The sequence below is a fragment of the Salvelinus fontinalis genome, chromosome 8 (assembly GCF_029448725.1).
Source record: "Salvelinus fontinalis isolate EN_2023a chromosome 8, ASM2944872v1, whole genome shotgun sequence".
Classification (NCBI taxonomy): domain Eukaryota; kingdom Metazoa; phylum Chordata; class Actinopteri; order Salmoniformes; family Salmonidae; genus Salvelinus; species Salvelinus fontinalis.
The window spans coordinates 14,294,022-14,315,422 of NC_074672.1; the positions used below are offsets into that span (position 1 = coordinate 14,294,022).

Sequence of the window (21,401 nt, forward strand, 5' to 3'; positions counted from 1 at the left end):
ATAATTAAGGCTGGGCTTGATAACATTTTGGGATGGGAGACCAAATTAATACCTAAGATAAATCAACTCTCTAGTAGTAGGAGGTGCTGCCCAGCCTATTGTTTTTTTTTACGTTAGTGGATAAAACGTTGAAGATGTGACCTGTTTCAAAGGTACAAATTCAACATATTTTATACAAGGTTTGTCTATGTTGAAAATTGGTTACCATGATGGCATAATCCTGTGGTTGAAATTTCAACCTCAAAACAACAGTTGATTTACTTTTTTAAGATCCAATGTATTTTCCACATACTGTAGATTCCACGTCACAATACCTTGACACGTTATGCTGAAACAATGTTTATTCAACTAGTTTGTCTCCCGTGGGTATTATTGAAAGTGTATATTTAAAAAAAAGTGTATATCAGGGGTGGCTCACGGGTGCCCGTATCCCGCTGCTGACACCAGTGTAGAAAATGTGGGGGGGGGTAAAGTGGGGAATGACACTTCCAAACTATTGGTCTCAAGGCAAGCACAAACCACACTCCCAAATAGACTTACGTTATTTCCATTGAGACTGCCCTCTTTAACCTAAACTTGATGTACACCTATGATAAATAGCCTAATCAAAGATCACATTTTTCACACAAATATTGGTAGGCCTACATGACTCATGAATGTTCGTTCCCGCATTCCACATCATCTTGAGTACGTTAAACCTCGGGCATTTTACAGGAAAGGGTCACGTGTGTTTGTCTTCTACGGAATCTCCCCTGTTTCAAGTCACTTATTTATTCTCCGAGTCCAGCCCACCGCTCAGCTCGTTGTCAAGAGACTGGTACAGTCTACAGGTCTACAGTACCGTTGCTTGACTACCCAGACTCGTTGCTCTGGCCAAACGCTACGCCTTACCAACGTTTATGTAGCGAAAGCAGCGGAATAATTTAGTGTGAAGGCTTGTACAGCAGCCTATTTTCGGAGTGGGATTGCATAGAAGCGGAGGAGAGGAGTTGCAACAATACTTGGTTGTTTTAATACTACGACAAGGATCGAAATGATCGTTCTGCTTTTATGTATTCTGTCGGTGAGTAGCTTAGGTTACTTTTTATTATTGTGTGCTATAATGGCATACGTCTTTTGCATTAAGGGAACCATATACAACACATAATATGTTACAAATTGCCTATATTGATGTTGTGTTGGGTTTCTTTTGACTTCATTTTACAATTTAAGCGTTTGTAAAAGATTGCCAAATGCGTCAAAGCTCATTCAACACTTTCACTTTCGATGTCGTTTTGAAGCAACTGCCCCTACAAAAAAAAACATGTCAGTTAAAGCTACAGTGTTGGAATATTTTGTTATTTTACTAGCTCTAATGTGAAACATTTGCGCATCTGATTTATGAAATGTGGTTTTATAGGCAATAGTGGCAAATCCTCAAAAAGGGCTTACGTTTTTGAGATACCACAACCCGAGGTTTTCACGTCTCACGTCTCTGCCTCTCATTTATGAAATGGATGGTCGTGAAAAAATATTTGACAGCAAAAGTTCTTAAATTGATAGATATTAGGACTAAACTCAAAACGTGCAGAATAGCTCCTTCCACCAGCCTCCTCTGCTCCAAATAAATTATGGTGTCCAAAATTCATTATGGCTGCCACAATATCATTAAATGGTGGTTTAATCACCTGTATATACAGTACCTGTAACGTTTGGACATCTACGGTTTTTCTTAATTTTTCCTATTTTCTACATTGTAGAATAACAGTGAAGACATCAAAACTATAAAATAACACAAATGGAATCATGTAGTACCCAAAAAAGTGTTAAACAAATCAAAATATATATATATATATTTTGAGATTCTTCAAAGTAGCCACCCTTTGCCTTGATGACAGCTTTGCACACTCTTGGAATTCTCTCAACCAGCTTCACCTGGAATGCTTTTCCAACAGTCTTGAAGGAGTTCCCACATATGCTGATCACTTGTTGGCTGCTTTTCCTTCACTCTGCAGTCCAACTCATCCCAAACCATCTCAATTGGGTTGAGGTCGGGTGATTGTGGAGGCCAGGTCATCTGATGCAGCACTCCATCACTCTCCATCTGGGTCAAATAGCCCTTACACAGCCTGCAGGTGTGTTGGGTCATTGTCCTGTTGAAAAACATTTTTTAATTTTATTTCACCTTTATGTAACCACTCTGGTACAAGTGGGGCGCTAGTGTCCCACGTAACCAACAGCCAGTGAAATTGCAGGGCGCCAAATTCAAAACAACAGAAATCTCATAATTAACATTCCTCAAACATACAAGTATTATACACCATTTTAAAAATAAACTTCTTGTTAATCCAGCCACAGTTTATGATTTCAAAAGGCTTTACGGCGAAAGCACACCTTGCGATTATGTTAGGTCAGCACCTAGTCACAGAAAACCATACAGCCATTTTCCAGCCAAGGAGAGGGCTCACAAAAGTCAGAAATAGCGATTTTAAATTAATCACTAACCTTTGATCTACATCAGATGGCACTCATAGGACTTCATGTTACACAATACATGTATGTTTTGTTCGATAAAGTTCATATTTATATCCAAAAATCTCAGTTTACGTTGGCGCGTTATGTTCAGAAATGCATTGTCTCAAACAAACATCCGGGGAAAGTGCAGAGAGCCATATCAAATAACAGAAATACTCATCATAAACATTGATAAAAGATACAAGTGTTAAACATACGAATAAAGATAAACTTCTCCTTAATGCAACCGCTGTGTCAGATTTCAAAAAGGCTTTACGGCGAAAGCATACTTTGTGATTATTTTAGGTCAACGCCTAGCTACAGAAACACATACAGCCATTTTCCAGCCAAGGAGAGGGCTCACAAAAGTCAGAAATAGCATTAATATTAATCACTTACCTTTGATCTTCATCTGGTGGCACTCCCAGGTCTCCATGTTAGACAATAAATGTTCGATAATGTCCCTCTTTATGACCAAAAACCTCCTTTTTGTTTGCGCGTTTTGTCCAGTAATCCGAATGCACAAGACGTGTGCACTAAGTCCAGACAAAAAGTTTTTTTTAAGTACAATAAAAGTTAGTAGAAACATGCGAAACGATGTTTAAAATCAATCCTTCGGTTGTTTTTGTCATAAATAATCAATAATATTTCAACCGGACAAAAGCTTTGTCAATAGGAAAGGTGAAACAAGAAAGGCGCGTTCCTGATCAGGCGCATGGCTGATGTCTGGAAATTTCCACTGGCCTCTCATTGAAAGTGCTGTATCTCCCTCATTTTTCAGAGTAAAAGCCTGAAACAATGCCTAAAGACTGGCCACATGTAGAAGAAGCAATAGAGCTTGTGAACTGGGTCCTAAGTCTTTGTGTGGTGGATAGGCTTTCAATGGAAAAACGGCCTTTCAAAATAATAGTACTTCCTGGTTGGATTTTCCTCTGGTTTTTGCCTTCCATATCAGTTCTGTTATACTCACAGGCATTATTTTAACAGTTTTGGAAACTTTAGAGTGTTTTCTATCCAAATATACTAATACTAATACTAATATATGCATATCCTAGCTTCTGGGCCTGAGTAGCAGGCAGTTTAACCTGTTTGGCGTGCAAGCCCGACGTCGGTACACTTATGACAACAGCCACTTCAAGTGCAGGGCGCGAAATTCAAAAGATATTTTTTTTAAATATTTAACTTTCACACATTAACAAGTCCAATACAGCATATGAAAGGTACACATCTCGTGAATCCAGCCAACATGTCCGATTTTTTAAATGTTTTACAGGGAAGACAAAATATGTAAATCTATTAGCTAACCACTTTAGCAAAAGACTCCACTTTTATTACTCCATCAGTTTTTGACTCCATCAGTAGCTATCACAAATTCGGCCAAATAAAGATATAAATAGCCACTAACCAAGAAACAACCTCATCAGATGACAGTCTGATAACATATTTATTGTATAGCATATGTTTTTTTCGAAAAATGTGCATATTTCAGGTATAAATCATAGTTTACATTGCATCTACATTCAGAAATTGCACCGAAAGCAGCCATAATATTTACAGACACCAAAGTCAAATACCTAATTACTCATCATAAAACATTTCTGAAAAATACATAGTGTACAGCAAATGAAAGACAAGCATCTTGTGATGCCAGACATTATTTCCGATTTATTAAGTGTTTTACAGCGAAAACAAAATGTAGCGTTATATTAGCTTAGCACAATAGCCAGAAACACTTGGGCGCCGGCGACTACGACAGATATATGAAATAACATCATAAATTGGGTCTTACTTTTGCTGATCTTTCATCAGAATGTTGAACAAGGTGTCCTTTGTCCAGATGAGTCGTTGTTTGGATTCAGAATGGTAACTTTCTCTCTCCATTTAGCAAGCGCGCTAGCCGGGTTGCACGGATCTCTCCATGTAAACAAACGGAAGAGAACGGAACACGGCAAAACTCCCGAAAAAAATTCAATAATCTGATGAAACTATATTGAAAAAACATACTTTATGGTGACATGTATCAAATAAAATCAAAGCCGGAAATAATAGTCGCCTATAACGTCAGCAAAACAAAAGGCAACCCCACTGTCCAAATCGCATTCTTCAGAGTACCGGAAATAGGGTACACGTCATTCCAAGAGGATTTATTCCATCCCAGATCGAGATAATCACCTAATTTCTTCTCTCACAGCCTTCTTGACACCCAGAGGAAGGTGTATGACGTGCATGTATACTAATAGCTCTTGTGCCCATTTATAGGCAGGAAGAGGAAGAGAGCATCGATTTCAGACTTTGAACTTCCGGGTCAGGAAAAGTGCTGCAGAATGAGTTCTGTTTCACTCAGAGAAATAATTCAAACGATTTTAGAAACTAGAGAGTGTTTTCTATCCAATAGTAATAATAATATGCATATTGTACGAGCAAGAATTGAGTACGAGGCCGTTTGAAATGGACACATTTTATCAGGCTACTCAATACTGCCCCTTGCAGCCATAAGAAGTTAATTTGGGCACACTTTTCATCCAAAATGCCAAATGCTGCCCCCTACACTAGTGAAATTAACCAGGTAGACTAGTTGAGAACAAGTTCTCATTTACAACTGCGACCTGGCCAAGATAAAGCAAAGCAGTGCGACACAAACAACAACAACACAGTTACACATGGAATAAACAAACAGTCAATAATAGAATAGAAAAAGTCTATGAGGTAGAAGCAAATGAGGTAGAATAATGGAGGTAAGGCAATAAATAGGCAATACTGGCGAAATAATTACAATATATAATATGAAGCAAGGGCCAGCCAACGAGAGCATACAGGTCGCAGTGGTGGGTAGTATATGGGGCTTTGGTGATAAAATGGATGGCACTGTGATAGACTGCATCCAATTTGCTGAGTAGAGTGTTGGAGGCTATTTTGTAAATCACATCGCCAAAGTCAAGGATCGGTTGGATAGTCACTTTTACGAGGGTATGTTTGGCAGCATGAGTGAAGGATGCTTTGTTGCGAAATAGGAAGCCGATTCTAGATTTAATTTTGGATTGGAGATGCTTAATATGAGTCTGGAAGGAGAGTTTACAGTCTAACCAGACACCTAGGTAGTTGTCCACATATTCTAAGTCAGAACCGGGCAGGTGTGGGCAGCGATCGGTTGAAGAGCATGCATTTAGTTTTACTTGCATTTAAGAGCAGATGGAGGCCACGGAAGGAGAGTTGTATGGCATTGAAGCTCGTCTGGAGGTTAGTTAACACAGTGTCCAAAGAAGGGCCAGAAGTATACAGAATGGTGTCGTCTGCGTAGAGATGGATCAGAGAATCACCAGCGACATCATTGATGTATACAGAGAAGAGTCAGCCCGAGAATTGAACCCTGTGGCACCCCCATAGAGACTGCCAGAGGTCCGGACGACGGGCCCTCCGATTTGACACACAGAACTCTGTCTGAGAAGTAGTTGGTGAACCAGGCGAGGCAGTCATTTGAGAAACAAAGGCTGTTGAGTCTGACGATAAGAATGTGGTGATTGACATAGTCGAAAGACTTGGCCAGGTTGATGAATACAGCTGCACAGTATTGTCTCTTATCGATGGCGGTTATGATATCGTTTAGGACCTTGAGAGTGGCTGAGGTGCACCCATGACCAGCTCGGAAACCAGATTGCATAGCGGAGAAGGTACGGTGGGATTCGAAATGGTCGGTGATCTGTTTCTTAACTTGGCTTTTGAAGTCCTTAGACAGGCAAGGTAGGATAGATATAGGTCTGTAGCAATTTGGGTCTAGAGTGTCTCCTTCTTTGAAGAGGGGGATGAACGCGGCAGCTTTCCAATCTTTGGGGATCTCAGACGATACGAAAGAGAGGTTGAACAGGCTAGTAATAGGGGTTGTAACAATTTCGGGGGATAATTTTAGAAAGAGAGGGTCCAGATTGTGTAGCCCGGCTGATATGTAGGGGTCCAAATGATAGTCCCACTAAGCGCAAACAAGATGGGATGGCGTATTGCTGCAGAATGCTGTGGTAGCCATGCTGGTTAAGTGTGTCTTGAATTCTAAATAAATCAGAGACAGTGTCACCAGCAAACCACCTTCACACCTCCTCATCCATGCTTCACGGTGGGAACCACACATGCAGAGATCATCCGTTCACCTGCTTTGTGTCTCATAAAGACACGGCGGTTGGAACCAAAAATCTCAAATTTGGACTCATCAGGCCAAAAGACAGATTTCCACCGGTCTAATGTCCATTGAATATAGAGAAGGCAGCAGACTGCTTGACATGACAACACCAAGCATTCCAAGTCACAAGTGTCTCTGATGATCAATGAGGCAACTCGGGGGGCTTCAACGAAAGGAAAGAGAACCCTGGACATCTTCTCCATAGCTCTACATCTTGCGGTATACCAACTGTGGTATAACTTGTGGCTCCAGGATTGGGCTCTTAAGTCACCTCCTTATTATTTGGAAGTAAGCTTTGAATAATTGCTAGTCCAATACTGTTGCCTGAATCCAACATGACCTTCTGCTGGCTCACTGCATTTGTGATGCCAATTGGGGTGTTCCGGTGCACTCTTATGATATTTGGGTTGAGCTGGCGAATTTAAAAAATCATGTCCACCATCCTGGCTGTCTGCACTGGAGTTGCCTTATACAGTGGCAAGAAAAATGTGAACCCTTTGGAATTACCTGGATTTCTGCATACATTGGTCATAACATTTGATCTGATCTTCATATAAGTCACAACAATATACAAACAGTATGCTTAAACTAATTACACACAAATTATAGTATTTTTCTTGTCTATGTTGAATACATAATTTAAACATTCACAGTGTAGGTTGGAAAAAGTATGTGAACCCATAGGCTAATTACTTCTCCAAAAGCTAATTGGAGTCAGGAGTCAGCTAACCTGGAGTCCAATCAATGAGATTAGATTGGAGTTGGTTAGAGCACTGCCCTATAAAAAAACATTCACAAAATTTGAGTTTGCTTTTCTCAAGAAGTATTGCCTGATGTGAACCATACATCTAAAAAGAGATCTCAGGAAACCTAAGATTGCGAATTGTTGACATGCACGAAGCTGGAAAGGGTTACAAAGTCTCTCTGAAAGACATGACATTTACCAGAGCACGGTAAAACACATTTTCGAAAATGGAGAAAGTTCAGCGCTGTTGCTACTCTACCTAGGAGTGGCCATCCTGCAAAGATGACTGCAAGAGCACAGCGCAGAATGCTCAGTGAGGTAATGAAGAATCCTACAATGTCAGCTAAAGACTTACAGAAATCTCTAGAACATGCAAATATCTTTGTTGGCGAGTCTATGATACGTAAAACACTAAACAAGAATTGTGTTCATAAGAGGACACCACGGAAGAAGCCACTACTGTCCAAAAAAAACATTGTTGCACGTCTGAAGTCCGCAAAAGAGCACCTGGATGTTCCACAGCGCTACTGGCAAAATATTCTATGGGCAGATTAAACTAAAGTTGAGTTGTTTGGAAAGAACAAAACACTATGTGTGGAGAAAAAAAGGCACAGCTCACCAACATAACCTTATCCCAACTGTAAAGTATGGTGGAGGGAACATCATGGTTTGTGGCTTCTTTGCTGCCTCAGGGCCTGGACAGCTTGCTATCATCAACGGAAAAAGGCATCCCCAAATTTATAAAGACATTCTGCAGGAGAATGTAAGGCTATATGTCCGCCAATTGAAGCTCAACAGAAGATTGGTGATGCAACAGGACAACGTCCGAAAACACAGAAGTAAATCAACAACAGAAAGGCTTCTAAATAAGAAAAAACGTCTTCTGGAGTGGCCTATTCCTCTTTACGAAACTGTTTCAGTTCAGCAATATTCTTGGGATGTCTGGTGTGAACGCTCTCTTGAGGTCATGCCACAGCATCTCAATCGGGTTGAGGTCAGGACTTCCTCAACCGATTTGCGATGCTGTGGAATGACCTCAAGAGAGCGGTTAAATAAATAATAAACAGACACAGCCCTTTCACAGACTCTCCTTCACAACCAGACAACCAACATTACACTACAGGAGTATCCCCAGCATCAATCAGACTGAGAACTATAGTCAATGGGTGTCGTTGGCATGCAAGCTGCATCTGCTGAGTGCCTGCACCCAACTGTCATAGAAATGGAAACTGCTGTACTACAGGTTGCTTTCCTGTAACTTGGTTATGCTACTATGTGCTTGTGTTGTGAAAAACATGAACACAGATTGATGAACTAGTTGGATTCAGCTATTCAAACACAACCGAGGCAGGGCAGTGCCACTCATAGTTTGAGTTATACCAAAAGCAGTAGCGGTGGGTGGGTAAAATCACAGGGGAAGCCAAGTCAGGGGGAAAAATGCAATTTATTACAACCTATGTGTTGTAATAATTGCATTGTTTGCTCTATAACCTGTTAGTTCATATGACTTCACAATGTGATACAGTGCTTTCGGAAAGTATTCAGACCCCCTGACTTTTTCCACATTTTGTTACATTACAGGCTTATTTTAAAATGGATGAGACATTTTTGTAAATTCATATAAAACTGGAATATTACATTTACATAAGTATTCAGACCCTTTACTCAGTACTTTGTTGAAGCACCTTTGGCAGCGATTACAGCCTCAAGTCTTCTTTGGTATGACGCTACAAACTTGGCACACCAGTATTTGGGGAGTTTCTCTCATTCTTCTCTGCAGATTCTCTCAGGTTGGATGGGAAGCGTCACTGCTTTGGCGTCGCTGCTTTGGCTAGGCCACTCAAGGACATTCAGAGACTTGTCCTGAATCCACTCCTGCATTGTCTTGGCTGTGTGCTTAGGGTCAATGTCCTGTTGGAAGGTGAATCTTTGCACCAGTCTGAGGTCCTTAGCTCTCTAGAGCAGGTTTTCATCAAGGATCTCTCTGTACTTTGCTCCGTTCATCTTTCCCTCGAAAAACATCCCCACAGCATGCTGTTGCCACCACCATGCTTCACTGTAGGGATGATGCCAGATTTCCTCCAGATGTGACGCTTGGCATTCAGGCTAAAAGAGTTCAATCTTGATTTCATCAGAGCAGAGAACCTTGTTTCTCATGGGACCTTTAGATGCCTTTTGACAAACTCCAAGCGGGCTGTCGTGTGCCTTTTTACTGAGGAGTGCTTCCTTCTATCATAAAGGCCTGATTGGTGGAGTCCTTCTGGAAGGTCCTCCCATCTCCACAGAGGAACTCCGGAGCTCTGTCTAAGTGACCATCGGGTTCTTGGTTACCTCCCTGACCAAGGCCCATCACCACTGATTGCTCAGTTTGGCAGGCCGGCCAGCTATAGGAAGAGTTGGTTTCAAGCTTCTTCCATTTAAGAATGATTGAGGCCACTGTGTTCATGGGGACCTTCAATGCTGCAGACATTTTTTCCCTAGGTCGTTGCCTCGCCTCAATCCTGTCTCGGAGCTCTACGGACAATTCCTTTGACCTCATTGTTTTTTTTTCTCTCTAACATGCATACAGTGGGGAGAACAAGTATTTGATACACTGCCGATTTTGCAGGTTTTCCTACTTACAAAGCATGTAGAGGTCTGTAATTTTTATCATTGGTACACTTCAACTGTGAGAGACGGAATATAAAACAAAAATCCAGAAAAATCACATTGTATGATTTTTAAGTAATTAATTTGCATTGTATTGCATGACATAAGTATTTGAAAACCTACCAACCAGTAAGAATTCCAGCTCTCACAGACCTGTTAGTTTTTCTTTAAGAAGCCCTCCTGTTTTCCACTCATTACCTGTATTAACTGCACCTGTTTGAACTCGTTACCTGTATAAAATAATTGTCGTAATAGGGAAAGAAGGAAGTGTTTTAAAATGCCTAAATAAAGGTTGGCAATAGGTTTAGCTACCTAAGAATCTTCCTGCATGTTTTCAGACCAAGAAAGCTGTAGATCAGCATGCGTGTGTGTGCATTCTCACTTCTCAAACTATGCAAGTATGGATAGCTGGAGCCCAATATGGCGACCGGAGTATGGGCGAGTGGGTGTGTCGAAGGGAGTGGGTGTATGGAAAGAAAATCAGCTAATTGGGCAGATTTGTTACCACTCAAGACCACTTTGCGTGGCTGATTGGGTTGCACTATGAGTTGATAGTAGGCCACCAGTGCTCTGGTGTTGTGCCTGCCGACTTGAAGTGCTTTCTACTGGGTATCATGGTCATGTCACCGGTGGTAGCAGCATGGTCATTTTTTTCTCTCACATGGTTTTATTTAAAGTAGGATAGCAGTCTACACAAGAAATAACTAATATTGCTAACCTTGACACCTTGATACATACAGTCTACTACTCAATGGTGAGGGCATGAACGGCATCAACACCGGGACACAGTGCCCTTCGCTCCGCTTGACAAGCACTACTGTCTGGCAACGGCGTGGGAAAACCTTGAAATCAGCCCTTGCCTTAACAGGAAGCCAGTGTATATAGGCTAGCACTGGAGTAATATGATCAAATTTGTGGGTTCTAGTCAAGATTCTAGCAGCCATGTTTAGCACTAACTGAAGTTTATTTAGTGCTTTATCCAGGTAGCCGGAAAGTAGAGCATTGCAGTAGTCTAACCTAGAAGTGACAAAAGCATGGATTAATTTTTCTGCATCATTTTTGGAGAGAAAGTTTCTGATTTTTGCAATGTTACGAAGATGGAAAAAAGCTGTCCTTGAAACAGTCTTGATATGTTCGTCAAAAGAGAGATCAGGGTCCAGAGTAACGCCGAGGTCCTTCACAGTTTTATTTGAGACGACTGTACAACCATCAAGATTAATTGTCAGATTCAACAGAAGATCTCTTTTTGTTTCTTGGGACCTAGAACAAGCATCTCTGTTTTGTCTGAGTTTAAAAGTAGAACATTTGCCGCCATCCACTTCCTTATGTCTGAAACACAGGCTTCCAGGGAGGGCAATTTTGGGGCTTCACCATGTTTCATCGAAATGTGCAGCTGTGTGTCATCCGCATAGCAGTGAAAGTTAACATTATGTTTCCGAATGACATCGCAGAGAGGTAGAATTATATAGTGAAAACAATAGTGTTCCTAAAACGGAACTTTGAGGATCACTGAAATGTATAGTTGATTTGTCAGAGGACAAACCATCCACAGAGACAAACATATCTTTCCGAAAGAAAAGATCTAAACCAGGCCAGAACTTGTCTGTGTAGACCAATTTGGGTTTCCAATCTCTCCAAAAGAATGTGGTGATCGATAGTATCAAAAGCAGCACTAAGGTCTAGGGGCACGAGGACAGATGCAGAGCCTTGGTCTGATGCGATTAAAAGGTCATTTACCACCTTCACAAGTGCAGTCTCAGTGCTATAATGGGATCTAAAACCAGACAGAAGCGTTTGGTATTCATTGTTTGTTTTCAGGAAGTCAGTGAGTTGCTGCCCAACAGCTTTTTCTAGAATGTTGAGAGGAATGGAAGATTCGATATAGGCCGACAGTTTTTTATATTTTCTGTGTCAAGGTTTGGCTTTTTCAAGAGAGGCTTATTACTGCCACTTTTAGTGAGTTTGGTACACATCCGGTGGATAGGGAGGCGTTTATTATGTTCAACATAGGAGGGCCAATCACATGAAGCAGCTCTTTCAGTTGTTTAGTTGGAATAGGGTCCAGTATGCAGCTTGAAGGTTTAGAGGCCATGATTATTTTCATCAATGTGTCAAGAGATATAGTAATACAAAATTTGAGTGTCTCACTTGATCCTAGGTCCTGGCAGAGTTGTGCAGACTCAGGACAACTGAGCTTTGGAGGAATACGCAGATTTAAAGAAGAGTCCGTAATTTGCTTTCTAATGATCATGATCTTTTCCTCAAAGAAGTTCATGAATTTATCACTGCTGAAGTGAAAGCCATTCTCTCTTGGGGAATGCTGCTTTTAAGTTGATATTTCCACCTATTGTATCTCTGTGTTTACAGGTCTATATTTCCAAGATGCATTGAGATATCCTGATGTTGTGTATGTAGGGCAGACAACTGACTATTTGTATTCCACATTTGAGCAATTTCAGAGCTTATAATATTGGGTTACATGTAACCCCTACCCCACCCCCCTCCAGCCCGGCATTATTCTGCACTTTTTGAGTTTAGGTTGTGTGTCACAATACCTGTCAATATAAACACTTTTGCAGTACAACATTTTTTTCACAACCAGTCCATTTCATAAATGGGAGACATTTAGAGATGTGAAAAATATGATTGTGTTTTGTTCTACCCCGGGTAGGAGTATCTCAAAAATGTGGCTGCCTTGCCACAAGCCTATTAGACTAGAGCGTGAATTTAGGTACTTTCCGCCTCTATTGTAGTGGTCGATCTTGTGACAGTTGAGGTGAGAGAATAGATCATTGTAGGGACTATTTTTTTTTCTACAATTTTTTTCTTCTGTTTCCAGGTTTTGACCGTGGTTTACTCATGTGATCCAGAAACACAGTATTTGAAGAATGGGGAGTGTTGCAGTATGTGTGGGCCAGGTAAGGAAGAGAACATTCATTATTTGACATATCTGTACTCTTATCAGCCTTTTGAGTGAAACTGAGTCAATATACCCTTATAGGATCTACACTCAATATTCATAATCCACAAAACTATATTATCTTAACAGGCACCAAGATGTTATCCAGCCATAGCGGTTGTTTTGATCCACATTGTATGCCATGCCCAGATGGGGAATACCAGCATGCATTCACAGACAAGAACCTCTGTAAACTGCAACCATACTGCGACCCAAGTGAGACTTTTGATGCTCTTTATGTATTTGAAGACATAGTATGTGTCCGAAATCAGAGGTGTCATGCCTATAGTAGGCACAGGGGCAAGATTTGTACTGTTAAAAAAATAAAAAATAAACATCTCTGTAATACTACTATCCACTTAGCAATTTTATGAAGTTGTCTTTAGTTAGCCCAGATAGGTTCCCAATCCCGCAAACTCATAACTAGCTACCAAGAAGACATTTCAGACTATCAATCAAGTTAGAATAGCTTAGCTGGCAAGGTTGGTAGAGTTTAGAAAAGCAAGCATGTACTGAATAAGACTCATATTCCTTTCAATATTTTACCCAGAGCTGCAGAGAAGCATATTTAATGTATTTTTAAAAAGAACCACCAGTCAGGAAGATACAGACAAAGAGGTATGCTTAGATATGCAGAAAAATAGACCTATTTATTACATAGAATTCATGATTATGGTTCTAGATTGGAGGAAAAAGCTGTTTCAGGTGTTTGAAAAATGCCCTCCTCCGGACCACCCCCCAGCCATCCTCGCATACTTTCTGCCCCATCAGATTATTGGGGTGCATGACACCCCTGTCCGAAATGACACCCTTTTCCCTATTATTGCATTAGTGCAGGCCCTGGTCAAAAGAAGTGCACTAAGGACTAGCATGCCATTTCAGATGCACATAGGGCCTACTGTTTATCTGGCTTATCTCTTGGTAATAACACAACACTTGTATCTCCTTCCTGCCACAGATAAAAACTTTGAGCACAGTACCAATAGGAACAAGACAAGCCTCAGCCCATGCAAATGTAAGACTGGATACCACTGTTCCAGTGAAGAGTGCCTGACGTGTGTTCCACATACTAAATGCAGACCTGGAGAAGAGGTCAAATCCAAAGGTAGAAAACACTCACTTTCATCATGCTATCAGCAACGATTGAGTTCCATGCTAGTGTTCCTACTACATGTTCAAACATGGCTTTTAAGTTTCTGTTTCTATTCCGTTGTATTCTATTAAACTGCCAGAGTTAGGCTACCTAAATTGTGTAATTTTTGAACGGATACTCTAACCGGATACTGTATATTTTCTCAGGTAGCCCCATACATGACACAGTGTGTAAGGCCTGTCCTTTAAACATGTTCTCCAGTGACAGTTCTGCAGAGAGCAAGTGCAAGCTATGGACAGTGTGAGTAGTTCGATCCTTGTACCATTCAAAAATGGGATGTGTATGTTGTCAAACTGTAAATGAAACCGCAGCCATCATACACATAATAATGTTGGTTTGTTTAATCCCAAATTATGTTTTCAGTTGTAAGTCTGAATTCAAAACTGAAGCCGAAGGGACAGCCACCTCAGACACGGTCTGTGGTAAGTACTATACAGGGTCCACACATTGAATGCAACACAAATTACACATATCACAACATTTTCATTCTACCATACTGAATTGGGGAACTATAAAATATATTCCTTTAGTGTCAGTTGACCATCACTTTCTTACAGTAACTCATTCACTTGAATTGGGCTACATAGTAGGAGGGGCCTGTTTATCCTGGTTTCAAAATCAGACAGCTTAAACCGAAAGTTGTGGTGTGGGAGTGTTTTCTCAGTATTACAGTAGCCTGTAGTAGGGCGGCCAACAGTAGCCTGTAGTAGGGCGGCCAACAGTAGCCTGTAGTAGGGCGGCCAACAGTAGCCTGTAGTAGGGCGGCCAACAGTAGCCTGTAGTAGGGCGGCCAACAGTAGCCTGTAGTAGGGCGGCCAACAGTAGCCTGTAGTAGGGCGGCCAACAGTAGCCTGTAGTAGGGCGGCCAACAGTAGCCTGTAGTAGGGCGGCCAACAGTAGCCTGTAGTAGGGCGGCCAACAGTAGCCTGTAGTAGGGCGGCCAACAGTAGCCTGTAGTAGGGCGGCCAACAGTAGCCTGTAGTAGGGCGGCCAACAGTAGCCTGTAGTAGGGCAGGTTTCAGTAGCCTGTAGTAGGGCGGCCAACAGTAGCCTGTAGTAGGGCGGCCAACAGTAGCCTGTAGTAGGGCGGCCAACAGTAGCCTGTAGTAGGGCGGCCAACAGTAGCCTGTAGTAGGGCGGCCAACAGTAGCCTGTAGTAGGGCGGCCAACAGTAGCCTGTAGTAGGGCGGCCAACAGTAGCCTGTAGTAGGGCAGGTTTCAGTAGCCTGTAGTAGGGCAGGTTTCAGTAGCCTGTAGTAGGGCGGCCAACAGTAGCCTGTAGTAGGGCGGCCAACAGTAGCCTGTAGTAGGGCGGCCAACAGTAGCCTGTAGTAGGGCGGCCAACAGTAGCCTGTAGTAGGGCAGGTTTCAGTAGCCTGTAGTAGGGCAGGTTTCAGTAGCCTGTAGTAGGGCAGGTTTCAGTAGCCTGTAGTAGGGAGGCTAACAGTAGCCTGTAGTAGGGAAGCTAACAGTAGCCTGTGTGGTACCTCTGTCAACACTAGTTTAAGGGACACATAGGTCGTAGGCTATGGTTGGTTAACAATAGTTGGTTGAATTGTTTGTAATGTTCTTTTGATTTACTTTACAGTGCCAGTATCCAGTTCCCATCGAACAATAATCCCAATTGTAATGGCCTTTCTAGCTGCTGTGGTTTTGGGCATTGTCCTGTTCAAATTTAGAGGTATTTAACACTAATTTATTATGTTATTTGAGTGATAACTTTACGTTGGAATCTTTAACTAATCAAATTTTTATTTTGTTCTAGGTCAACTTGGAGAGGCCTGCAAGAAAGCAAATGTACGTTCTCTATATACATTTTGTACCAGCCGTGACAGTATTACTGCTATTCTGTTATATTTAGACACTAATTCACATATGCATTGTGTCATTCACCGTAGGAATCCTGTATGGATTTTAATCTTAAGAGGGGAACTAAGAGGGCTACAGCAGACGGAAAAGCAGAAGAGGGAAACGCAGAAGGACCTGAAGAGAGGAGGGAACAACTTCAACCTATGATCCAATTTAGAGAGCCACCATCAACACTATACCCACCATTACCAGGTCTTCAAATACCAGAGGAGGTTGAAGCTAAAGACGTGTCAGAAAATGGACATTTGGTGGTGCAGGAGGAGGGTAAATCTCACCATGTTTCTGATACACAAAGTGTATGTTATGAATAGCTATAGATCACATGACCACCTGGCTTTACCTATTGCTTAACATGATAAACAACAGCCAGGTTGTGCATTAATTAATACAGTAGGGGTGCGTGGGTATAATCACTGGGGAAGCCAAACCAGGAAAAACGTCACACTAAAACCTATGTTGTGATAATTGCGTTGTTTGCTCTATACCCATTAGTTCATACACCACCATGATATACAATAAGACTGTGACAACAAAAAGACAACAGTCACACAGTGGTGGAATAAATTCCACTACTCATGCGTTTGTTTCATCACAAAACCAAAGAGCAACATCTGACCGGTGGAGTCCACAAAGCATATTGCACATAACAAACAGTTGTATTACCCACAGCATGGTCAATAAAGTTAATGTTTTTGACAGTTACTAAACAGCTACTGATTTGGAACCACAGAATTACCTCAAGTCAACACAAAGACAACAGGAACACTGTCCCCGCTATTCCAGCACTATTTCAACTTAAACATTTAAACATCATCATCATGCTTATGTTTAATACACTGAAAACAAACTTAAAAATACCAAAAACATTTTAGTCCAATCAATGTTGCTAAATATAATTCTGGCTGTGTGCGTGCGTGCGTACACACACGCAAGTGGGAAAAAAGTTCACTCACCCTAATTGTAGACTAGTTGAAGGTCAATGCCATCCTCCTCTCTTTCATGTTGGCAAAACGTTCTATGGCTTAGTCATACAGTATGCTTTTAGTTTTTATTTTCATAGGCTACCTAGCTAAAATGCTTGCTATCCTAACTTCCTCACATGGGCAACAATGATTGATATGGTTGAATATTCTGTACGTGTAAACTGTTGTAAAAAGTATTGGTTGCTGTATTCTGTTATAGAAGATGTTCATAAGCACACTAGAGAATGGCTTTTTATTATGTCTTTCTGTTTTAATTACTCTCCTTTGCATTAAACTATCAAAAATAAATGCTACTGAGTTGTTCATAAAGACAATGCCCATTTTTTAAATTTTAAATGTCTGTTTTTTTAATGTTTTTATTCAAAATTAGCATTCAAAATCAAGACTATTTTTTTGTGTCTTTCAATTTAAGTTACATTTATAAAGTATAGATTATAATATTGTTGGAGCACACTGTACCTGGCATTTTATTTTACAGTACTTTTACATTTTTGGGTCAGTAGCAGGTACTCAGATTTTCCACAAGGGGGGGTAGTGCTTCACTAGAACCTTGAGATTTCAGCATCAGTCAGGGGTGGACTTCACCCTGTGGTGGAAAAAGTACCCAATTGTCATACTTGAGTAAAAGTAAAGATACCTTAATAGAATATGACTCAAGTGAAGGTTACCAATTAAAATACTACTTGAGTAAAAGTCTAAAAGTATTTGTTTTTAAATATACTTAAATAACAAAAGTAAATGTAATTGCAAAAATATACTTAAATTAAAAATATAGAGCCTTCCAAGTGGTGCAGCAGTCTACGGCAGTGCAAGAGGCGTCACTACAGACCTGGGTTCGATCCCAGGCTGTGTCGCAGCCGGCCACGACCGGGTGACCCATGAGGCGGCACACAATTGGCCTATTCCGCTCAGTGCGGCTTGGCAGGGTCGTGTTTCGGAGGACGCATGGCTCTCAACCTTCGCTTCTCCCGAGTCTGTACAGGAGTTGCAGCGATAGGACAAGACTGTAACTACCAATTTGGATAACACGAAAAAGGGGTAAAAAGTACAAAAATAAATAAGTAAAAATATAGATCATTCCAAATTCCTTATATTAAGCAAACCAGAAGGCACCATTAGCCAGGGGCTCACATCATTTTCAAACAAAACATTTGTGTTTAGTGAGTCCACCAGATCAGAGGCAGTAGGGATGACCAGGAATGTTCTCTTGATAAGTGCGTGAATTGAACCATTTTCCTGTCCTGCTAAGCGTTCGAAATCTGGGTGTCAGGGTAAATGTATGGAGTAAAAATGACATTGTTTTCTTTAGGAATATAGTGAAGTAAAAACATAAATAGTAAAGTACAGACACCCCCCAAAAAAATATGTTTTTTTACTTTACACCACTGGTGGCTCTGTCATACTTTTGTGAGAATGTCATGATCTTGGGAGGCCAGAACAGAAGGGTACTCATAAATAGACATATTAGCTTTACCTTTTAGATGGTGTAAACAAGTTAATTCTGTCACAATTCAAATGTTCCATGTAGCTTGGGTATTTGAATAATTAAAAAAGTTAACCAGCAATGTATTCGACTGTTTTAAAAGTACAGTGTGTGCTTGGATTAATCAATGCTGTACTTGTTTAATATAGTTTGTGACAGATTGGATCCTGTTGTGTCTCCCTGTTCTGAGGGCTCACACCCTATACGGTCTATGATTATGATCCTTTGGGCCACCTGTAAAACAGGGGACCAATCTACCCTCTGTGTTAGCAATGGACTGGGTGTGTGTATCTTTAGGTGGGATGAAGAATAGAAGACAGTGCATTTCAGGCTTCTTTCCTCTTAGGTGATTTCTCATTATCCCCGGATAAGTGCAGTTACAGCCCTTTACATGGAAACCTGGGTGATTGACAAGGGAGAGGTTTTTCTAGTCTTTCACCCCCCCACTCATCTCCCCCTAACTGAATCTCACCCATCAGATCCTGTAGGTATGATCTCCTGTTGTCTGATTATGTCCGTTTCTCTCCTACACACACAATCTCTCTCTCCATGTGGAGGTTTGGAGATGCAGAAAACTGAACTGGTTTAGGTTAGCAGGCCTGCTCCCCCTTTTGGACTCTTCAAGTTGAATTGTAGGATCAATCTGTTTCTACTCATCTGCAGTTCTACTGTGTTCCATTTTGAAATGGTATTATTCAACTCCTGTCTGAATTTGGATAACGACCCCCATGCAGTTTCCTTGTTTGGGCTATGTTCCATCAAGTTGTTAGTGTGACTATCAACCTGCATGGCCCAACAATGAGAGAACCAATTACTTTACTATTAATTCATTGAACTAATTTAAACTGATAAAAGGATGATTTCAGTCAGTGAACATGTGACCATGGGCCATGATTAATTTTCATCCTTGTTATTATTCAATAATATTTATCCTGCATAGATTGGGGTTTAGATAACAAATATTTAATTTGCATATCAATCAGATCTGTTAAATCTTTACAGTCAGGTATTAAGCAATATTCTTGGATAAAAATCGTAATAAACTACCAGAATAAGTTTGGAAAGCTAAATATAAAACCTTAAAAATCTGATTGTGGCCTTGCCAGACCTTGCCCAAAAAACAGTAAGAACTGGTGAATGATCAACACATGACAATTCCATTTCATATTTTGAGGGATTTTATTTTACCAAAATAAATGTTAATGATAAGACAAATGAAATTATAATGTACAGATTATTAATGGAAATACATCTACACGTATGTACACAAAACATAACTCTGTAAGAGTCTTCGGTCTTACAAGAAGCTAGACAACATATAGGCCTGACCAGAATTTTCCATAGTAAGCGTGTAGGCTACCACATAAAAAATAAGCCTGTTCCAATCCCTGGAGTTTGGCATTTTAAAGTGCAAAATATGTAAACATGTGTTTTTGGTCATTTAAAACTGTAAACGCTTTGTTAAAGAATATCGTGAGCAGTATATCTGGGAATATACAGTCCATTCCTTGATGCCCATTCTGACCAGAATTTGCCCATTTCTGTGCTCCTGGGATGACGCGCATTGTCCTGGTGGGGCTTTTTCACCGTTTCCGAGGTCGCGGTTTCTGCCAAAGACCATATTTTGGGCTTTTGACACTCAACGTTGTCCTTACATCCTAGACGAGATGGGGATGATGTGCGTTCGGTGTCACTCTTTTCGACATAATTTTCCCCGTGAACACGCGTGCTGTCTCTATGGTCGTCGCTTGATTGTTTCTCCAGGCGTGCATTCACCAACTCTGGCGTTGAGTTGTCCACTCTATGTCCAATATCCTCCACCTTGTCATCGACGGTTTGAGGATCTATTTCTTCTTCATCAAGCAAAGCGCTTTTCTGCAGAGAGACATCACTCTTCTCCTCGTCGCTTTCGCCCTCCTCCTCGTCAGATTTCCCCTTGAACGCCCAGCTCACCCTATTCTCCTTCTTCAACCGTCGCCTGGCGTTGGCAAACCAAGTTGACACCTGCGTGAGGCTCATCTTGGTTACGATGGCAAGCATGATCTTCTCGCCCTTTGTAGGATATGGGTTCTTGAGATGCTCGTTCAACCAGGCCTTGAGCGCGCTGGTGCTTTCCCGGGTTGCCACCTTGGCGACTCTGCTTGGGTCATCGGTTACGCCTGGTCGGTATTGCGGGTAGAACGGCCCTCCTCGGCCGAGAAGCGCTTCATAATACGGAGAGACAGTCTTCAGGTCGAAGGAGTTGTTCTGAAAACACAAGAGAGAGTTGCAACGTTTAAACTTCTGCATAACCGACCACACTGATTGTCAAGTGCGTAATTACGCATTTAATTTTATTGGCGAGAAAGGCAAGCATCAAGCACAGTTGTACGTTGTATCTGCTGTATTCAGATTACAAAATGTAATGAATTATCCATTAGAAGCATAGGCTATTCTCAAGTAATTTACCATGTGCGCGATGTGTCTGTAGTGTGGATAGGGGATAAAGTTGTATCCCTGTAGTCCTGAATATGCCAAAGGGACCCCAGCCATCGCAGCAAGATGAGGGGCTTGTTGCTGTTGTACCCCGGGTTGACATCCCAAAACCGGTATCTGATATCCAGGGAGCATGTTGATGTTTCTTTCAAAGAAGAAGTTGCCCAATCCAATTTGTGACGCAGGCATCCTTACGCCCTGACTATCAGATTTTGAATGACAGTATGTGCACCCTCGCGAACTTTTAATATACCCCTGTGCAGTCATGGGCGTTCCTTAGCCGCGGCGACTGACGGGTTGAAAAGACTCGCTTTCACTCCGACCAAATCCCATCAAAGGAGAACTCCGCTGTTCCTTTTAACGGTTTCTTAAAGGCGCTAAATAGCCTACGTGATACTTATCTCGAACCAAGCATTTCTATGGT

General features: G+C 41.3%; 2 protein-coding genes across 2 annotated transcripts; one reads left to right on the forward strand and one right to left on the reverse strand.

Annotated features, from left to right (window-relative positions):
• Positions 1–764: 764 nt before the first annotated feature.
• On the forward strand, positions 765–17,307 carry LOC129860648 (tumor necrosis factor receptor superfamily member 5-like). Its single transcript, XM_055931249.1, has 9 exons — positions 765–1,063; positions 12,895–12,973; positions 13,105–13,230; positions 13,973–14,119; positions 14,314–14,407; positions 14,531–14,589; positions 15,756–15,848; positions 15,933–15,964; positions 16,066–17,307. Exons 1-9 carry the CDS (start codon positions 1,034–1,036, stop codon positions 16,345–16,347), a joined length of 942 nt encoding a protein of 313 aa, XP_055787224.1. The 5' UTR covers positions 765–1,033; the 3' UTR covers positions 16,348–17,307.
• Positions 17,308–19,682: 2,375 nt separating this feature from the next.
• On the reverse strand, positions 19,683–21,180 carry LOC129860649 (iroquois-class homeodomain protein irx-1-B-like). The gene is made up of 2 exons (XM_055931250.1): positions 20,951–21,180; positions 19,683–20,749 (listed from the first exon to the last, which is right to left on the reverse strand). Exons 1-2 carry the CDS (start codon positions 21,164–21,166, stop codon positions 19,964–19,966), a joined length of 1,002 nt encoding a protein of 333 aa, XP_055787225.1. The 5' UTR covers positions 21,167–21,180; the 3' UTR covers positions 19,683–19,963.
• Between the last annotated feature and the right edge of the window lie 221 nt (positions 21,181–21,401).

Excerpts from the sequence above, each read along its gene's own strand:
- LOC129860648 (XM_055931249.1), top strand. The coding sequence starts at position 1,034 with ATGATCGTTCTGCTTTTATGTATTCTGTCG. Across the intron at positions 13,231-13,972 it reads GCAACCATACTGCGACCCAA|ATAAAAACTTTGAGCACAGT; the intron begins GTGAGACTTTTG and ends TTCCTGCCACAG. Across the intron at positions 14,590-15,755 it reads CACCTCAGACACGGTCTGTG|TGCCAGTATCCAGTTCCCAT; the intron begins GTAAGTACTATA and ends TTTACTTTACAG.
- LOC129860649 (XM_055931250.1), bottom strand. The coding sequence starts at position 21,166 with ATGCCTGCGTCACAAATTGGATTGGGCAACTTCTTCTTTGAAAGAAAC. Across the intron at positions 20,750-20,950 it reads ACAGACACATCGCGCACATG|AACAACTCCTTCGACCTGAA; the intron begins GTAAATTACTTG and ends TTGTGTTTTCAG.